This window comes from Pinus tabuliformis, chromosome 1_2, assembly GCF_031772625.1.
Source record: "Pinus tabuliformis cultivar Carrire ecotype Pingquan chromosome 1_2, CPIR1, whole genome shotgun sequence".
Classification (NCBI taxonomy): Eukaryota; Viridiplantae; Streptophyta; class Pinopsida; order Pinales; family Pinaceae; genus Pinus; species Pinus tabuliformis.
The window spans coordinates 275,680,223-275,699,042 of NC_142298.1; the positions used below are offsets into that span (position 1 = coordinate 275,680,223).

An 18,820-nucleotide genomic window follows, 5' to 3' on the forward strand; every position below is an offset into this window, starting at 1 on the left:
CGAATGTACATTCATTGTATCGATGACATGGCTGTGCGTACGCATATGTAAATACAGTCAGGTTAATGTTTGAAGGGTTAATCGTTGAATCGTTTTCTCAGAACAGAGTTTTAAGTTAATACAAAGACCTATTCACAGTCACGACGTGTGTATACCTCGTGCATTGATCTGATAGCTGATCGGTTATAGCCAGTGTACCCTTAGGACGCGGACGGGCCCTGCGTTCTTCGATTGGTATACTGTTCATTTGTTTTGTTACATTTCGGTTATCACATGTTCGCACAGTATTTATAGTGGATTCGATTTATATAGCATATGGTTTGCATCACAGTTACGATTACATAGCTTTCGATTTCCATAGCCTTTGATTTTCATTGCATGTATATGGTGTGCGCTTATGAATGGTTTATGGTTATGTTGAATGGTCAGCACTAGGATCTGGAAGGGAGTCTTGTAAGGGATTCGATCCCTGTGTGACTTATAGAGACATTATCATAAACTCTGTTTTGTTTCACAGTTCATTTATGTTCTCTTTATATAGTTTGATAGTGTAAATATCTTTGCATGCTGTGTGTGTTTACCAAACAAGGGTTTTCTGGGTGATATCTCTGTAAGGAGGTTAAAATCATTGTTACAGTCATACACAGTACTTAGGTTCATGGTTTGATTTGATAGATGCATCTCATAACAAGCACTGTAATCAAGCATATCAGTAGGGTAATCTAGGTGTGTGAATGATAGGCTACATATTCCGGTCTTCCGTAAAGAAGCCTTGTAACCTACATCATAATCACTTGGCCAGAGATTCTTTATGTCTATATATTTTAGACCACGCCTCTAAGCTTACGCACCTCGGTCGATATTAAATATAGAGTCTAGTCTAGTACCCTAGCTGGAACCACTACAAAAGCTATGGGGTGCCCTCCCTACATCAAAACTCCTACTCTCTCCAGATGCATCATGCTCCAACATGAAGGGCTAGGTGAAAAAACAGAAGTGCCAACACGAGACAACTTCTCATGACTTGTTTGAGGCAATCAAAAGCCTCCCGCACTATGGATGTCCACTCAAAAGCCCCCTTATTTGTTAGATTAGTGATGAGTGCTTCCAACTAAGAGAAGCCATTTATGAACTTCCTGTAGTAAGTGGAGATGCCCACAAATCCTCTCAACTCTGTCATATTCTTGGGCTCTGGTCAATCCCAGATGGCCCTGATCTTCTCCTCATGGACTTTAACTCCGTCCTCCCCAGTGATGTGCCCTAGGTAGAGCATCTATGTCAAGTTGAACTCGCACTTTAATAGCTTCATATAGAACTGTTGCTCCTCTAGTATGCACAATATTGTCTCTAAGTGTTGCAAGTGCTCCTCCCATGTCCGGCTGTAGATCAATATGTCATCAAAGAAAACCAACACAAAATTCTACAACTGCCCATGAAACACGTGGTTCATGTAATAATAAAAAGTGTATGGTGCATTGCTTAGGCCAAAGGGAATAACCAGGAACTCGAAGTGCCCGTAGTGGCACCTGAAAGTGGTCTTAGGGACATCCTGGTTCCTCATCTTGATCTGGTGGTACCTTGAGCATAGATCAATCTTGTTGAAGAATTTTGCCCCCTCAACTCGTACATATACTCATCTATGCGTGGGATAGGGTAACGATTCTTCTTCGTCTTCTTGTTAAGGGCCCTGTAGTCAATGCACATCCTTGGGGACCCATCCTTCTTCTTGACCAGAACAACTGATGAAGCAAAAGGGCTAGAGATGGACCTGATGTGCCAAAGTGCCAACAACTCATGAATATCCCTCTCTATCTCATCCTGGTATGATTTGGGATGTCAGTAAGGAGTAGTGATCATTGCCTATACCCCCGACTCCAACTCAATGGTATGCTCAAACCCCTGGTCAGGTGGTTGACCTGACAGTTTTGTTTCTGGGAAAACTAGTGTCTTTTCGAACAACGAGCCCTCTAGTTTTGGCAGCTACCCTAGAAACAACAGTTCAAAGTAATTCAATGATTCCTTCTATGCACAATAGATAAGAGAAAGACGAGAGGACCAACCTGGAACTTCCGCTTAATCCTTTGCTTGATCTTTCTCCCCCTTGATAGAGCTTGTAACTCCTCTCCGTACTTATCCAGCTTGAAGAGTACCTGTAGAAACACAGTAGCAAAGAACCATCAAAGCATCTTGATCTATTGTAACATAAAAACTACAGAATCAAATATATAATGAACATACAATAGCGTTCACAAATGATAACATTCACAATTTCATAATCATATGGAAGAAACTTGAAGAACTTTATTAACTAGAAGGGAGAATTACAACCCAATTGTCTGATCCAACATCATCCTCCCAACATCAATCCCTCTTCACCTCATGAAAGAGCAGGATCACCAACAATACAATGCTCTTTTCCTCAAATACAAACTATCAACACTTCCTTGCAATTCACAATATTCCAGCCCCTTGGAACTCTTAGATGAGGGATCCATTTATAGATGTGTGCAAGGGCGTGAGTCATCTCTTCGGTTTTGATTAGTGTCATTCCACTTGTTACAATTGATTCCACTTGCTACAATTGGTTCTACTTGGAGATTTCTTGGATATCTTACTCATCCCTAGGTGCATTTAGAGAGGCAAGTGTCATAAGAGAAGTTTCTAGAAGATTCCATGAGCATCCACTTAGCAAACTGTCTCGGAAATTTTTCCATCCTCGCCCATTGCACCCTACAGAAGGCCTAATCAGTATGCATCACACCTGAGCAGTGTACCACTTAGTATGCATCGCATTTGGCCAGTGTAGCAGTCAGTATGGTTCAGTTTAGGCCATTTTTGGATGGTTTTTCAGGTGGAACTTTTGGGAAATGATGTAATCAGATGACCATGTTCTTTTAGGGTATGAAACAACTCTTTTAGGGGTTGATGAGCCCTAGTTTATCGACATATAAGATTGGGGTCGAAGTGCCCAAATATGTCTATAACAGGTATGTCTCCAAACATTACTGGATACCTATCCAAAATGGCCTGTATATCTAGGTGTGATGGCTTGGGCTTACCCCCAACCTCTGAAATCCTCAAATCCACATACCACTCAATGTCCCCATGTCTCAAATTATCCTGTATCCCATGGGCCGAAATAATTTGTGGTGGGTAGAAGTGCATTCCCTGTACCAAAATTAGCTTGCCATTCGGCCCTACAAACTCCATCTCCAACTTCCTCCAATCAGTAATGACTCTGCCAAGTGAATAGAGCCACTAGACCCTCAACACCAAGTTGGTGTCTAGTACGTCCACCTCAAAGAAGTGATCTATCATGGAGTAGTTCCCAATGTTCACTGTCAAGGCGGGAACGTATCATGTGCATTGCATGGTCCTGTCCCCAGGCACAAGAACTGAGAATCCCTCAAAATCATTAGTTGTGATGCCCCTCCTCTGAACCAACTGGGCATCAATGAAATTGTGGGTAGCTCCACTATCCACCAAAACTGATACATGTTGCCCTTGAATAGTGCCTCTAATCCTTGGGGTCAAAAACTTGGGTACCCCAGACAGTGATGCAAGCATCCCCCATAAGGTGTAAAGGAAGCTCCTCCTATTGGTGGTGGTGGTGGTGGTGGTCCTCCCCCCTGATGTCTTGTGATGTCATCTCCACCCCTCTCAAAATATGTCTCATCCTTGCATCGCTGTAAGAAAAGACCTCGATGTAATGGGCCTTGCCTACTGCACATATGTGGCTTGGTGCCCACGACTCCTAATAAGTGAAACACAACTTCCTCCTTTAGAGGTATGTTTGGGTCTCCTCATCCATCTGTCCATGCCCATGATTGGCCCTCGATGGTGGAGCCCTGGTGTCTCTTCCCCTCTAGTGGAAACCTTGTCTGGGGGGTAGTGGTGCTCAAGCCCTAGGTAGGGCATCTTGTAGGTCTTGGGCTTTCCCTATTACGTCCTGCAACGTAGTGGGCCCATTGAACTTCACAAATCCCCGTAATGGCTTTGTTATCCCCTCCATAAACATGTGGATCCTCCTAGCTTCCGAAAAATCTGACACCATCACAAACAACCTCAGAAACTCTGAAATATATGCCTTAGCACTCTTGGTTTTCTTGAGCCTTGTCAACTCCCAAAAGTACTCCTCAGGTTCTTTCCTCTCAAACTGCTTCAACACCCTCCTGGTGAAATCATCATAAGAGATCACTCTTGCATGTCCCTGGTCAGTCCATGGAACCACCAATCACGAGCTTCCCTCTCCAGCTGTAATGTGGCAATCTTGATTTCCTCTTCCTCTATCATCTGATTCAGTTGGAAATAAACTTCTAGCTTTTCGACCCATGCTTTGGCTGAGCTCTTGGAAGAGCCATTGAAAGTTGGGAGAAACAACCTCCCCATGGTGCATTTCAAGTCTGTGGCCTGCATGTAGCCTCCTCCACTTTGTCCCTTGGGCCTATTGTTGCCCTTAAATTGACAAAAATCCTTGAAAGTGATGGCTTTCCCAAAATCAGGTCCATAGCGCTGATACTCCAAGAAAGAGTCCCCATAAGGCATATCCCCCTGCTCCTGTTGCCAATCAGCTCCATACGTGACGTTCTGCCTGTCCTCTAGTGTTGTAGACTGCGCTACTCCCACAGGTTGAGCGAAGTTTATGAGCTTTGATAACATTGTAATATTCCTAGGGAAAATTTACAGTAAATATGCAAAACAAACTAGACAAAAAGACACAAAATTTAAACACATGAATAAGATCACAAAAATGCACCAAAACTGCGCTACTGAGCTCTTTTATTAAATTATGAAGAGGATACAATTATGTGTTGGAAATAGTGCGCCTAGGTTTTATCAAGGCAAGCTAGCTAAGCCCAGATGACACTAGGAAATCCCCCTCAAGTACGTTGTTGCTCTGTCTCTTGGCTCTGCGCTGAACTACCCAAAAACATGTTGTTGGGTGATAAGATCTGCTTCTAGGGCCTCCTGTAGTGCTCAGAAAATTCTGGGAAATTAACCTTGGACTCTCCTCAACATACCCATAATAACCCACTAAGGAATTAGGCTATGGTTGACCCCGAAAATCTAGCCCTCTTTTGTCTCTATGACTCTGTTGCTAGGAAATTCAACCCTCCTGTCCATCCTACTGCAACTGCTCCTCAAAATCACTACAAACTCCAAGAAAAGGCTCTCTCAAACTCCTCCTCAATCCTCAAGCCCAAAATCCTTTCACAATTTAGCTTACAAGTGAGCCTCCTACAAGCATTGCGTAGTCCCTGTGTTGCTGGCTGAGTCTCCTCCATGCAAGACTCGCACCCCACTGCTGGAACAACTGGAAAAGGATGGAACTCCCTCCATGGGTTGGAACTCGAAGTCCACTGAAGTAGGGGTTAAGATCTCATCTCAGAGACACTCGTGTGTTAAACAACACTGCAGACTTGGCTTCAACTCAAGCGTGCTACATCAAAGACACAATTTATGAATAGATGATTGAATGACCTAATGAGTGCCTTCCCTTCTTTTTTGTCAAGGTACCCCCAATGCCCTCATGTGGACCCCCCTCAATTTCATCTCACTGAATTTCCCTCCAAGTTATGCGTATTCTCCATGTGGGCCGAAATTCTCCAAGTGTGCCCCCCACGCTCCACTAGGGGCTTGATATTCTCCTTCTCCTCTAATGTTTGAGCTTGCTTTTCATCAAAATTTGATGTGGGGCCTCTAAACCCACATTTCCTAAATGTCAACATGAATAAACACAAAATTTATCAAAATTGATGTTTCACTTAGCAATAATGCTAAGTGGGAATATCATAGAGGACAAAGTTGGCCTTCATTACATATTATTATCCACAAACAAATGGATAGAAAATGATGGTCAACAAGATTTTAGAGGATATGTTGAGGATGTACTTCATGCACCAACAGAGGAGATGGGAGGAGTACCTTCCATTGGTCGAGTTTGCTTACAACAATGGTTATCAGGAGTCACTAAGGATGAGTCTGTTTGAGGCACTGTATGGGTAGATTTGTAATACTCCAATCAACTAGAGTGATCCAGTCAATAGGGTACTTATTGAACCAAACATGTTGGCAGAGATGGAATAGGAAATGAAGGTTATAAAGAAGAATCTAAGGGAAACACAGGATAGGGAGAAGAGTTATGCAGATCAACACATGCCATTTAAGGAGTTTCAGGATGGGGAGCATGTGTACTTGCACATTAAGACCAATAAGAGCTCCTTGAGGATTGGGTTATGTGCGAAGTTGGCACCTCTGTATTGTGGGCCTTTCGAGATCCTTGAGAGGATTGGACCTATGGCCTATAGACTTGCACTGCCTCCAATAGTGAAAGTCCATGATATTTTCCATGTTTCATTGCTTAAAAGATATGTAAAGGATCTTCATCATGTTATTGATTAGTTTGTATTGCAAGTGGAACCAGAAGCATAATTCCGAACGGAACCTTAGTGCATATTGTAGCGGAAACAACTCATGCTTCGGAACAGAGCAATCAAATAGGTTAAAGTGCAGTGGAAGCACTTTGGGCTCGATAAAGCTACACGCGAGATGGTTGATCAGATGCAAACTATGTATCCTTCATTGTTTGCCAGTGGAGGCAAATGAGTTTTCAGTATTTGTACATATTTATGCATGGTTGCTATTGTAAATTCCGCAATGAGCTGTGTTATAAAGCTCCAATAAGCGGTATGGTTGTCATGTTTGTCATGATGGTTTTGCTTTTGAGCAGGTTGTTCATTGTAAATACTGCAACGAGATAAGTTATAAAGCTCCATAGGCAGTATGCTTTTGGTTTTCAGCGGTTTTGCTGGTTGTCGATGTCATAGAACATCAAGGACAGTGTTCCCCTAAGGGGGAGGGGTTTGTAACAACCCCGGGTTAAAATTTCATGTAATAAAGTTATTAAAGGCAAAATAAGACCAAGGTCATGGGAAACTTATTCCAAGTTGAATGTTGGGAAAAACATCCTAGTGGGAATCACTTGTTGTGTATTATGGCTAAGGGGAAATTGGCAAAGGCAATGGCAAAGGATTTGAAAAGGAAAAAAGGAATTATTGGTATTTTATTTATGAAAATAAAGGAAAATAGGAGAAAAGGGAGGTGAAAGGTCACAGGTTGCATGTGAGGAGGAAATTGAAGGCAAATTAAGGAAAATGAAGAAATTATAGGAATCAATAATAAAAAGACATCAAAGCATTAGTTTGGGGACTTTTGTCATTTTTATTTTGGAATTAGCATCAGAGAGGAAAAAGACACCAAGAGGAGAAGGAAAGAAATCAAGAAAAGGAAGGACAAGGAAAGCAAAGGAAGGACAAGGAAAACAAAGGAAAGTAAGGATCAAGCAAGGAAAGGTTGGATCAAGCAATTTCAATAAGAATACTTGCATGTAGCAGGTTGCATGATTTTCTAGTTAGTTTTTGTATGCATGGTATGTGCATGTGTGTATTTGGTTCATTTGTTGTCATTGGCATGGGTTTGTCGTGTTTCAACAGTGGTTTTAGCCTTGCCTTGCCATTTCTGGATAGCCATGATGTGATGGGATTTTTCTTGGTTGAGCTTTGGATTGCTGAAAGGTTTTGGATCCGAGTGAGGTGGTCTTAGAAAAATCCTAAGGGTTGGGGGTGGAGATGGTTTTCTCTAGGAAGTCCTCAATAGATGGGTGGAGACAGGAAAATTCCTCAAGGGATGGTGAAGGAATTTTGAGGCATCCAAGCTTGGTTTGGTTTTGTGATCTCGAGACAGATTTAGGTGAGATAACGATATGGTGAGGGTAGAAGAGGTTTAACCTGTGGATTCTCTTGGTTGTTTATGGATTGGTTTATCCCATGAGATCCCACATTCATGCTTAGAATATGACACTTGGGTGATTGGCTGAGAGAAAGATTTGGTTCAGATCAATCTATGGTCGGTGGTATGTGGAAGTCCCTGACTTGGTTGGCTTCATCATATGGTTAATAAGAGCTAAGTTCCTCTTGTATTTATGAGTAAATGTACTTGTTATTATGTGGCTTTAATGGATGTTTTATCATTGTTAATTATTTGGTTATATGCTGGTTATAAACATGCTTTTATGACATATTTAAGTATGGCTCTTAACACCTTTTAATTGATGAATGACTGGTTATGAATGCATGACCTAATTGGTGTTACGAAAACTATTGTGAGAAGGCATTAACCCTTCTTGGTAAGGCTCATATCCCTATGTTTAGATATGCATTCATGACCTATAGGTTGCATGTTTACCATGTGTTTAACGAAATGCCTGTCCTGGTTGGGAGGGGCCAGGTCAAGTCCTTGCTCAAGTTCTTGGTTTAGAAGCTTTGTTTCTATGTTATTCATCGTTTTTGTAAGTTTCATTGAGTTTTGGGCAAAGGCTTGAGTCCTAGCCCTAAAAAAGTGGCTCAGAATTATTGGTCGATGGCACATAACTGATTGGAAAAGTCTATAGTCGTTGGGAAGCAGGCCCATGGGAGCAACTAGAGGCTTGCAATCTCTTGGAGGCCTTGTCAAGGGAGCGATTGAGAGCCCAGGTCAGTAAAAAAGAGAGTTAGCTCAGGGGTTGGACACCTGGAGGGGTTGGGTAGCTCTTGGAGGTCTTGTAACACCTGAGGGAAGTCAGTAAGGTCTTAAGTTGTTGACTCCATTTCCTTAAGGTCATATAGGAGGTTGAATCTTATCATAGTGACCCTCAGCTCATGTTTACCCTAGGAAAACTAGTGAAAGTGGGTAAATGTGGGAGGAGGAGGTTACAATTTTAACCCTTTTCTTGCTTACCACCAAAGTGGTTTGTAGATACAGACATTTCCAAATTATAGATTTTGACATAAACAACGAAGTAAACCATCAGCCTCATTGAATCTCAAATGCTACAAGTGTTCAACTTATGTCAAAGGTCATGAATATAATTAAAAAGAATTAACATAATAGACATAGAATGTAAATTATTTGAATAACGGAAATTAGTGCATATATAATTTAAGTTGTGCTTCTATTCATCACTTGATGAACACATATAGTTTAAGTGATTATTTATACCATTTTCAACTATATTTTATTGGTAGCAGTGCCATAAGATGCATGTTGTGCTTTGTTCATCTTTTTTCAATGATGAATTTATTTTTCACTTTTCAATATATATTTTATTAGCTAAAAAGTAGAGGAGATGAAAGGTATGTTGGTGAAATGGATAGTAAAAATATAAATCAAAAGCCTTAGCTTGTCAATACATATTTCACTCAACAAATAGTTGAGTGGCAATCTAGTTTTTAAGAGGGCAATATTACTACCCATCAAAAATTTATGTACTCCTCATTAGACTATTAATTTTTCTATTTCATATATCAGTTTACAATTCTTCTAAAAGCATAATTTCCATTTAAGTCACAGGGTCTTGAAACATTTGTTAGTTTACCATTGGCCAATGCAACATATAATATTTAACTTTGAAAAATATTTCTTTTTTACTTTTAAGTATTATTAAAAAAACTATTTTTTAAACATTTGATTGGACCATAACTCGAAGGTCTTATTGTAGCCTTTACATAAGGTAATGCCATGTGGCTAACTGCCTCACATATTTTATGCCATAATTTTAATTCTTAAGCTTTGAAGGAAGAAAATAACATATTTACTCTCAGTTACTTCCCACCATAATTTAAGCAAGTCTTTGCATAAAAAATGGATAGGAATAAGGTGTAAATAAATATACTATTATTTATGTTTCTCGTGTAGGAGTAAATGTATAGACTAAATGTGGTTACTACCCACCAAAATTTATGCAAGTCTACGTGCTTGAGCAATCAATTAATTTATCCACTTCACATCTCAATTTATTAGATCCTCCCAAAGTAAGACTTTAGGATTCCATTTTCATATTGATCACTATTAATTTATACAACATTGAACAATATAGGTTATAATTTTTTATGCAATTTTTAGGGTAACATAATTTTTAACTTGAGTGTCAGGGACTAAGTTGCCTTGTATCACTTGTTGTTATTTTATTATATGTTTTGTTGCATATATATTTAACTCATAAATTACATTTTTTTTATAATTAATAATAATAATAATAATATTTTTTGCCCTAATAGAAAAATTGAGTCACATTATGCATGGGGATTGAGATTAACAACCAATAATCAAGCATAAGTCCTTGCTCTTTGGCAAGGTTTAAACCTAGCCACAAGAAAAAATCGAGAGAATTATGATATTTGGTGACTTAATGATAGTGATTCAATAAGTATGAGAGACTAAACATCCTCCTAAAGTGATCCATTCTCCCATGGAGTTGAGGATCCTTCTTCAACTTCAACAATTTGAGCAGGATGATCTCTTCAATGTTTTAAGGAATCTAAATTCCACAACATATACACTGACAAACAAAGGAACACAGTTGTGTCAAGGGACTATAAAATTGAACAATGATCATCATACAATCATCCCATTACCATGATGTATTTATATAGTAAAGATGGAATATCAAAATTCATTTATGAACATTCAATATGGAGGAAAGCTGAATATTTAATGAAACATGCAATTTGTTGGAGAATCAATGTATTTGATTTTAGGGCCTCCAAGGTTTGGCGACTGTCATTTGCTGATTGGCCTTAATTATCCCCCATGGAGTACCCCTGTCGCCTCCACATTAATACTTGGCTCACACACTCATTCTCTCTCCGCCTGGTGTATCCTCATATCAGTGTTGGGTTTTGTTTAATTAGTCGAACGAGAAAGAGGAATTCAATTCGCCTCATGTCTGGGCCATTTCCCTCCTCTCTTCGCAGTAAGTGGTTCTTTCAACAGAGAATTCGAAGTCATTTTATCATGGAGACTTCAGTCCCACATTTAATGGAGACATAGTAGGATAACAAAAGTCATGATGGTTTCCATTGTATTTGGTTCCCTCAGGTTTGGATCTGCCGAATAAGTATATATTTGTTTCTCCGGGCTTTAAACATTACATGGTATGGTTCCAACATCTCAATGCTTAACCAAGTTAGTCCCTACAAATCAATGTTGCTGTTGGGTAATTCCGTCATGGCAAATGCGAGTTTATCTTCCTGTGACTCCGACTTTGTTGACATTAATGCAATTTTAGACACGGTTCTCGAGGCTATGGAGAGCATGCAACTCACCTTCAAGCAATGACAAGAATTTGAGGAAAAGACACAATTCTCTTTAGTTGTTAAACATCTATAAGCTCGAGCTCATGCAAATTAAAATTGATCACCTCCAAAATGAATTAAGGACTGAACTGGTAGCCATTCACTGCAAATTGGTGGAGATGGAGGATTTGTTTGTTGGTGGGCTTCAACTAGTTCCAATGGATGTCGAATCCAATGAAGAGGCAATGAGAAAAAGAGGAAATATGGTCCTAGCTCCAAACTAGCCAACCTAATTTTGAAGATGTACCTTTGGTGGCAAGTTTTTGGAATTTTCCCTTCTAAATTTTAGTTTCTAATGTTGTGCAAGTTTTGTTTGTATTTAGGCATCTATTTTAGGATCTACAATAGGCATCTATTTAAAATTATGCAAAAAATGCCATAAGCATAGGTTGCATGTGTATTGGATTTCATAGAGCAAGATTTTGATAGAGAATTATGTAGAGGTTCTAGCTCGTAATCCATATTTTGTTTTTAATAGAAATCCTCTAACCATTTCTTTGAAAAAAATAATAATAATATTTTTTTTTTTGTTGGTTTGACCTCCAAGGTTTTGAACCATAAATTTCATGTTTTACACACTGCTTTATAACATAAACGTGGATTAATAACAATAATAAACTTATAATATAATCATAATAATAAATATTATTATTATTTCTTCGATAATGTAAAATGTATATAAATATCAACTATTTATTTAATAATTAATATGGTTACTCAATTTAGTGATTAAGAAAGGATGCACTCACAACCAACATAAATTGAGGGAAAAAATGTTTAACCACCTAAAATTAATAAGGATTAGCATATTATAAAATTTAAGTGAATAATAAGAATTAGCATATTCTTATGAGGCATCAGTTTCTTGGCATTGTCTTTTTAGCAATGGGATTGTTGGAAGGTTGGGTCAGGTCATCATCAAGGACTATATTGCAAAAAACGAAAAACAGAAATTAATAGTCTCATAGACTATTTTTAGTCTCATGGACCTTAAAATATCATTTTTTTTTCTTTTCTTTTCATTTCATTGTTCTAAAATTGGAGTGAACAAGGGCTACTGGCGTAGCGGCAGTCCCTGCCGACTTGCCATTTCAAAACAAAAATGTAATTTCAATTGCAATTTCAAAACATTAATGTTTTGTTGTTTGGATCTATCCATGAAATTTATAAACAAATTACTTGAAATGAAATATTTTTTTGTTGCTTTGGATGTAGGCATGAAATTGACAAATTAATAAATGATAAATCAACTTTTAAAACAGTTTTAAATCGTTTTCTTTAATTTATATATAAGATCTAAACTTCAATGTGCTTTATGTAAGTAACACACCACTTAATGGTACCAAATCAATTGAAACAATTTTAAGTTGTTTTCTTTAATTTATATTTAATATTTAACACTTTACCTTTAGTTGAACTTTGTATTAAAACAATTTTAAGTTGTTTTCTTTGATTTATATTTATATTTAACACTTTACCTTTAGTTGAACTTTGTATTAAATATTGACAAATCATCTTTGTTGTATCATTGTAAAGTTGTTTTCTTTGCTGGTATCATCTTTGTGATGGTAGCACAAAGTAGAGTTGAGTCGCTCAGCACCCAAAACGATCCACATCTTTAACCCTCAACCAAACCAGAGGGCAACGCTTTGCTTAAGGTGAGCACCATTGCCCAGACCAAGACGTTGCCCGCGAAGGACCAGTTGAAGAGAATCGAGTCCTGCCAGGACTCTGAGGCTGCTTAGCGTGTGGAATTTAGGTGAGGCCCTCTAGCGGATCATTATTCATACAAAATGAGCAGCCAAACCTGGCGGAAACACAATTACTATTCATCCCAGCCGCTTTAATCTGCTGATCCGCATAGAGTTGAGTTGATCCTGTCCATCCAGGTTCCATGCATTATTCTCGGTACTGGCTGGCAGGGCATTCCAGGGCTCATAGAAACAATGGCAGCATAAAAGGTAAAGAATACCTACAACATAAAGTGTACACTGATTGTATGTGAAAGATGCTAACATACTCTTTTGCAATGGATTAATCAACCATTACAAAATTTATATTCAAAAGACTGACGTGGAAAAAGAGACACGATTCACTAGGCGTGCTCATTATATTAAAATACAACTATAATGTGTATAAATTTAAAAGCTTTTATTAACATAATATACAATATTCATTGTACATAATCAACACTAATGCTATAGGTAACCTTCATGCTTTTTATGTCTGGTGTGTAGAGACTGTCCCTTTTGTTGGTCTGGTCATTCATAAAAGTGACGGTCTGGCCATTCATAAAAGTGACAACTGCGTTCTAGGTTTCTGAAACAACCAAATAGGCGCAAACTGATAACAAAGCACCATAAGTTGGAAATCTATGGGAATATTTAGAAATGCATTTTGACAGATGTCAAAGATATCTATGTCAACAAGATTATACATTTTCGTTCTCACCTGTAATTGCTTTGTTACACATTTTCTTTCTCACCTGTAATTGATTTGTTACACGTTTTCTTTCATACTTGTAATTGATCTGTTGCCTTGCAGTAAGATTATAAACCGCGATGTTACAACAGATTTCGAGGCTCGCCCAAATGAATGAGTGCTTGGTTGAATCAAGTGCTTGGAATTAATGAGTGCTTGGTTGAATCAAGTGCTTGGAATGAGTGCTTGGTTGGTGAAGTGCTTCCTTCTGCGATAAGCATAGGCCAAGAACAATGGCAAAAACTTCAAATAGAAAACAGAATGATAAACATAAAGATAAGTGGTATCTAAGAGCAAAGTGGCATTGTAGGTTTCTACAGTAGGTACAATGGGCTTAAAGATGAAAGACTTTAACTTGCTTCTTCAGTTGGTGGAAAGGCTTACCGTGAGGCTAGGTGAACTTGGCAATAGTTGTACTGGTTGGGTAAAGGCGAAAAGCAGGTGATTCCTTCCATCTATGGAGCGAGTGAAAATGGTTCTCGACGAGGATTTGAGATTGGAGCAAAGCTTTGGGCCCCTCTTTAGAAGGGGAAGAAATAGTCGTTAAGCCCTACTCTTCTCGAAGAGACGAAGATAGGCCCATTTTACATATCAATTGTATGTGCCTTTTTAAAATTGTTCTCTGCCTATTAAGATAGCCTCCACGCCTCTCCTGTGTATGTTGGATCGATAGGGGTCTTTTCTATTGCTTATGGTGGAAAATTGGCTCTCCCTCTTCTAGTGGGAATGATGGGGCAATGATAAAGCAACCACGACGGAGACAACATTAGCAAGCTTAGTCCAGTCAGGTAGCCATCAGAATTACGCAAATCACAATGGATTTTTATTCCATGTATGGATCTACAATAAGCATTGAAGGATAAATCTCAATGATTTCTTATCTCATGTAAGTATAATAAAACACTAAAATCTTGGGCATGACTTATTCATTCTGCAAACACAAAAACCCGTCTATAAAATCGATCAAGTGTGACAGAAAAAGAATGAAATTACCTCTAGTGGGTTCATGGATCTGTCGTCTGTAATTTTGAGAATGTTACTGTCAGGAAACAAAATTAACTTCATTATGGTTAAATCTGCCAATGAGACCACAACATTACAATATCAATATGTTAGTGGCGATTGTACAAAGTAAATTGAAAACCAAAACATTTAATTACTAGTACTGAGTACCGAGCAGGCGCAACCACTATGTTATCAACATTAATGAAATCTTGGCAGCCGAATTTGGATTTCAAAATGTTATCAAAATCAACGCAAAGGATACGCAAACGTTAGAATTACCATCATCTAAACCTGTGTTAGATCATATGCACCAGTGCACAAAATTTTCAAATTCCGAGTTTAGATGGGTTTCGCTAGTGAAGACAAAAAAACAATTTGAAGAATTTAGAAGGAACAATGAATGGCATTTTTTTTTAAATTGTGGGTATTTTCTAGTGAAGACTAAAAATCAATTTAAAGAATATATAAGGAACACAGAATTGCATTTAAAAAAAAATTGCAGATTTTAAAGCATTTCCAAAATTTGATACGCAGGGATTTAAGAATATTCTTGAAATTTGAAACAAATAATTTTTAACAACATTGCTCATAGAAATGTTCAGTTATATTATATTATTCCAGCTCTCATATGCAGTACCTTCGTATGGGCTTCCAAATATGGAATACTTCAATTTTCTCCATGTTGCGAAGAGGCATACAAATATGACAAACTTCAAGCTTCTCCAGATTGTGAAGAGGCATACAAATATGCCAGACCTCAAGCTTCTCCAAATTTCCAAGAGGCATGCAGATATGGAAGACTTCAAGATTCTCCATATTACGAAGAGGCATACGGATATGGCACCCTTCAAACTTCTCTGGATTGCGAAGAGGCATGCAGATATGGAACACTTCATGCATCTCCAGATTGCAAAGAGGCATATAGATATGGTAGACATCAATCTTATGCGTGTCTCCAAAACACATGCTTGCTTTGTTTGCGTTTATGATCATAATCGTGTGTGAAGCCTACGCTCCGGAGAATGAGCTGAATGTTGAAGGTATTCTGCTGCGCTCAGGAAAATGAGCTGAATGTATTCTGCTGCGCTGCGCTACGCTGAGGAGAATGAGTTGATCCAGGCAGAGAGTTAAGATCTTAGCACGAGGAATTATTTTTGTATTGTTTTGTGTTTTTAGCAGCAGCCGGAGGTGTTTTCGTGTTTTTTTTAACCGTCATAGGGCTAACATGCTAATACCCATGCAACCAGCAAGTTACATGACACCCTTCCATATCACAATATGATAGGAAAGTTGTTTTAACAGAAAGGAATTCATTCAACATTAAATGTTTTGAAATAAATGTTAACTCCAAACTAGTCCCCAGGTGTACCATACTAACGTCAAACACGTACCAACCACTTAATTCCTCACAGACGCATTCACCTCGAACAATGCGAAGCCCGTAATAAGACCCCAAACCTTTCCACCCCAAAACTTTGGTTCAACTTAAGTTATAATGCAATTATAATGAAAAATCACATCGGTGAACGAAGGGTCAGCGATAGATCGATCGCATATAGTCCAGGAACTAAGAATAAGAATTACCCTATTCTAAAATTTGATTGAATAATTGATGCTTCGAGGAAATATTTGTCTCGCGAGTATAATAAATCATGTACGGAGCTATCTCCCATTCTCTCCGTCGCTTTCTAAAAGTTCTGGAACAAATAATCAAAGTCAACCTTCCCTTTGTGCACGGTCTTTCCCTGTGATTGCTTCTAGTATACCTCTCACTATGGTCGATTCATCCCATCAAAATAATACAAGAAGCACTCAAATCATTTAATCAGGATTACTTAATCGGCAGTGAGCGATGACGAAATGGTCTGTTATGTCTGATTGATTGAAGAACAAAAAGCTGGGGAGCGGAGCAGAGCAGTTGGCACAATCGATCACTGCACCTGATTGCAACAACAATTATGCCTCCTTTCCAGAGGGAGATAGAATGCACTGCTTACTGCAGGTAAACCATACGTAATAATTCGCACTTCACTTCCATCTCGTTTGAAATCGAAATTCAAACAAATATGTGTATTTGAACAACATTGCAATCTCCAAGATGATTTCTTTGACAGCTATTTTAAGGGTGTAAATTCATTTCATTAGTGGAGTGGATTTAATTTCAGCCTGTCTTATTTTATTTCTCAAAATGTGAGGCCACGTTTTTACATTCCGGAGGCACAAGGAAGTAATACATATGAGTCAATAAGAATTGAACCCACGACCAAATTACCAGCTGATACAATTGAACCCACGACCAAATTGCCAGCTGATACCGCTTACATCAAATCATATCGAAATCATGTTTGTTGATTTTTTCAGAGTGAACTCCAGGAAATTGTTTATTTAGTTTTTCATTTACTTCAGCGTATGGTGTACGGACATGGCTATATCCCCTGCAGCCCCATCTATATTTATCCTCGGCTCATTTACTTGGTGCGGATGATCTTTACTTCTTCTCGATCTCTGGATTTCTGGTTATTTCGTACCTATAGAAATGTACCCCCTCACTTGACTATAGAGAAGAAAATCTTATCAGTTATCAGTTAACCCTTCTGCCTTAACAAGGGCTTTTTGTTTTTGTTTTCTTTGAATTTTTTCTGAAGCTTAGTTTTACAAAGAATATCAAAAGTGTCCATGGGTCTTGGTTTGATAGTTAAGTTGAGGTGGCGATATCCCATCCACCAAGGTTGGAATCTCACAGAGATATGTTTCACCCCTTGTGGGCCATCTCACCCATGCAGGTGGGCCGTTTCAGGTAGTTTGGGCCAGGTGCAAGTCCTGGCCGACTTTGGCATACTAGTTCGTAGCAGAAGAGTTCTTCCTTGAGTGTTGCAAGCCAGTTACACTTGATTGTAATACTCTCGGATTGGGGAAGGGCATGTTCTCTGGATCGTGATAAGGGGAAGCAGCTTTCAAAAACAGAAGACAACAAATATATACAGTGGGATACCTCGTTAGCTACTTAAAAAGACTTAGCAATTTCTTTATCTTACTGAACAAGATACAATATTCCAAACTCTTCTTTTTAAATTTCTCGTTTCTCAGACTGGCAGTACCAATATTAATGTACATAAATGAGACTGAAAATTGATGTCCGGCAAACCATAGAAATCTCGCAAACACAGACAGAATAAAGACCTCAACGAAAAGATATGAAGCGCAAAGGGATGTTTTGGCGGTGGGGTGCTTCACTTCTTGCCAGTGTATATTGACTTTGTCCATTTCACTCTTCATCATGGCCAACGTCAACAAAGTCATTATTAAAGCAGCCGTTGTTTCTCTGGTTGCTTTCAGGATTCTGTCAACTGTGCTTCTGTGGGTGTCTGAGTCTGTTTTTGGCTAGTCCAAGGAGTTTTGGAGTTTATAGATGGGTGCTCTCAGTATAACTATGTTACCAGAAACGAGAAACGGGAAACGGAACGGGAAACGAGAACGGTACGAGAAACGAGGTTTGGAGGTTTCGCATATAAGAAACGAGGAGAGAGAAAAACACCATATTAAAGGTGAACAATATAAACAAAGCATTAATCATAAACCTGTAATGTTTCTGCTCATGAAATTGTAAAAAAACAATTGTAAATACTAATTTAGTTTTAAGAAGGAAGTGATAATTTTGTAGATCAAAAAATTTAGCCATCATTAATTCCAAGAAAATAGAAAACATTGATAAGAATAAGAGATTTGAAATATAAATAATTAAATTTGTTCTTTTGAATATATATGTATCTCTAAAGTCACTTCCAACAATTCATATCAAAATGCAAGTAAACCTAATAATCTAGATTTTGAAGCTCATTTTCTGGAATAGTTGTTGAGCTTGAGCCAATTCCAAAAGAATTATTTTGGTCAATAGACTTCATGGTATCATCAAGCATGTCTTCAGCATTGTCTTGTAGCACCTCAAGTGGAAGCTCATCATTTTCGTCATCTTGTGAACCACCATAATCCCACATTCTCGTGGGTCCAGTTTTGTATTCTAGTTGTTGTCGAGATAACAAACGTAGATTTGAGTGTACAAACACCAAATCTTGTGCCATTTTTGTGCCTAGGCGATTCCTCTTCGTTGAATGGATGAAAGCATATTCACTCCAATTTCTTTCACATGCAGAGGAACTAGTCAC

The 18,820-nt window shown here is 38.4% G+C and overlaps 1 protein-coding gene across 2 annotated transcripts in view; it reads left to right on the plus strand.

Moving 5' to 3' along the window:
- Nucleotides 1-16,281: 16,281 nt before the first annotated feature.
- Nucleotides 16,282-18,820, plus strand: part of LOC149205410 (uncharacterized) — a 301,500-nt gene continuing 298,961 nt past the window's right edge. Inside the window, exon 1 of one of the 2 annotated variants that reach the window (XM_089395056.1) lies at nt 16,282-16,670. In XM_089395056.1, coding sequence (XP_089251182.1) covers nt 16,642-16,670 — 29 coding nt within the window. In that variant the 5' untranslated portion in view covers nt 16,282-16,641. The remainder of the gene's footprint in view (nt 16,671-18,820) is intronic. The other variant, XM_089395055.1, reaches the window with a different exon arrangement.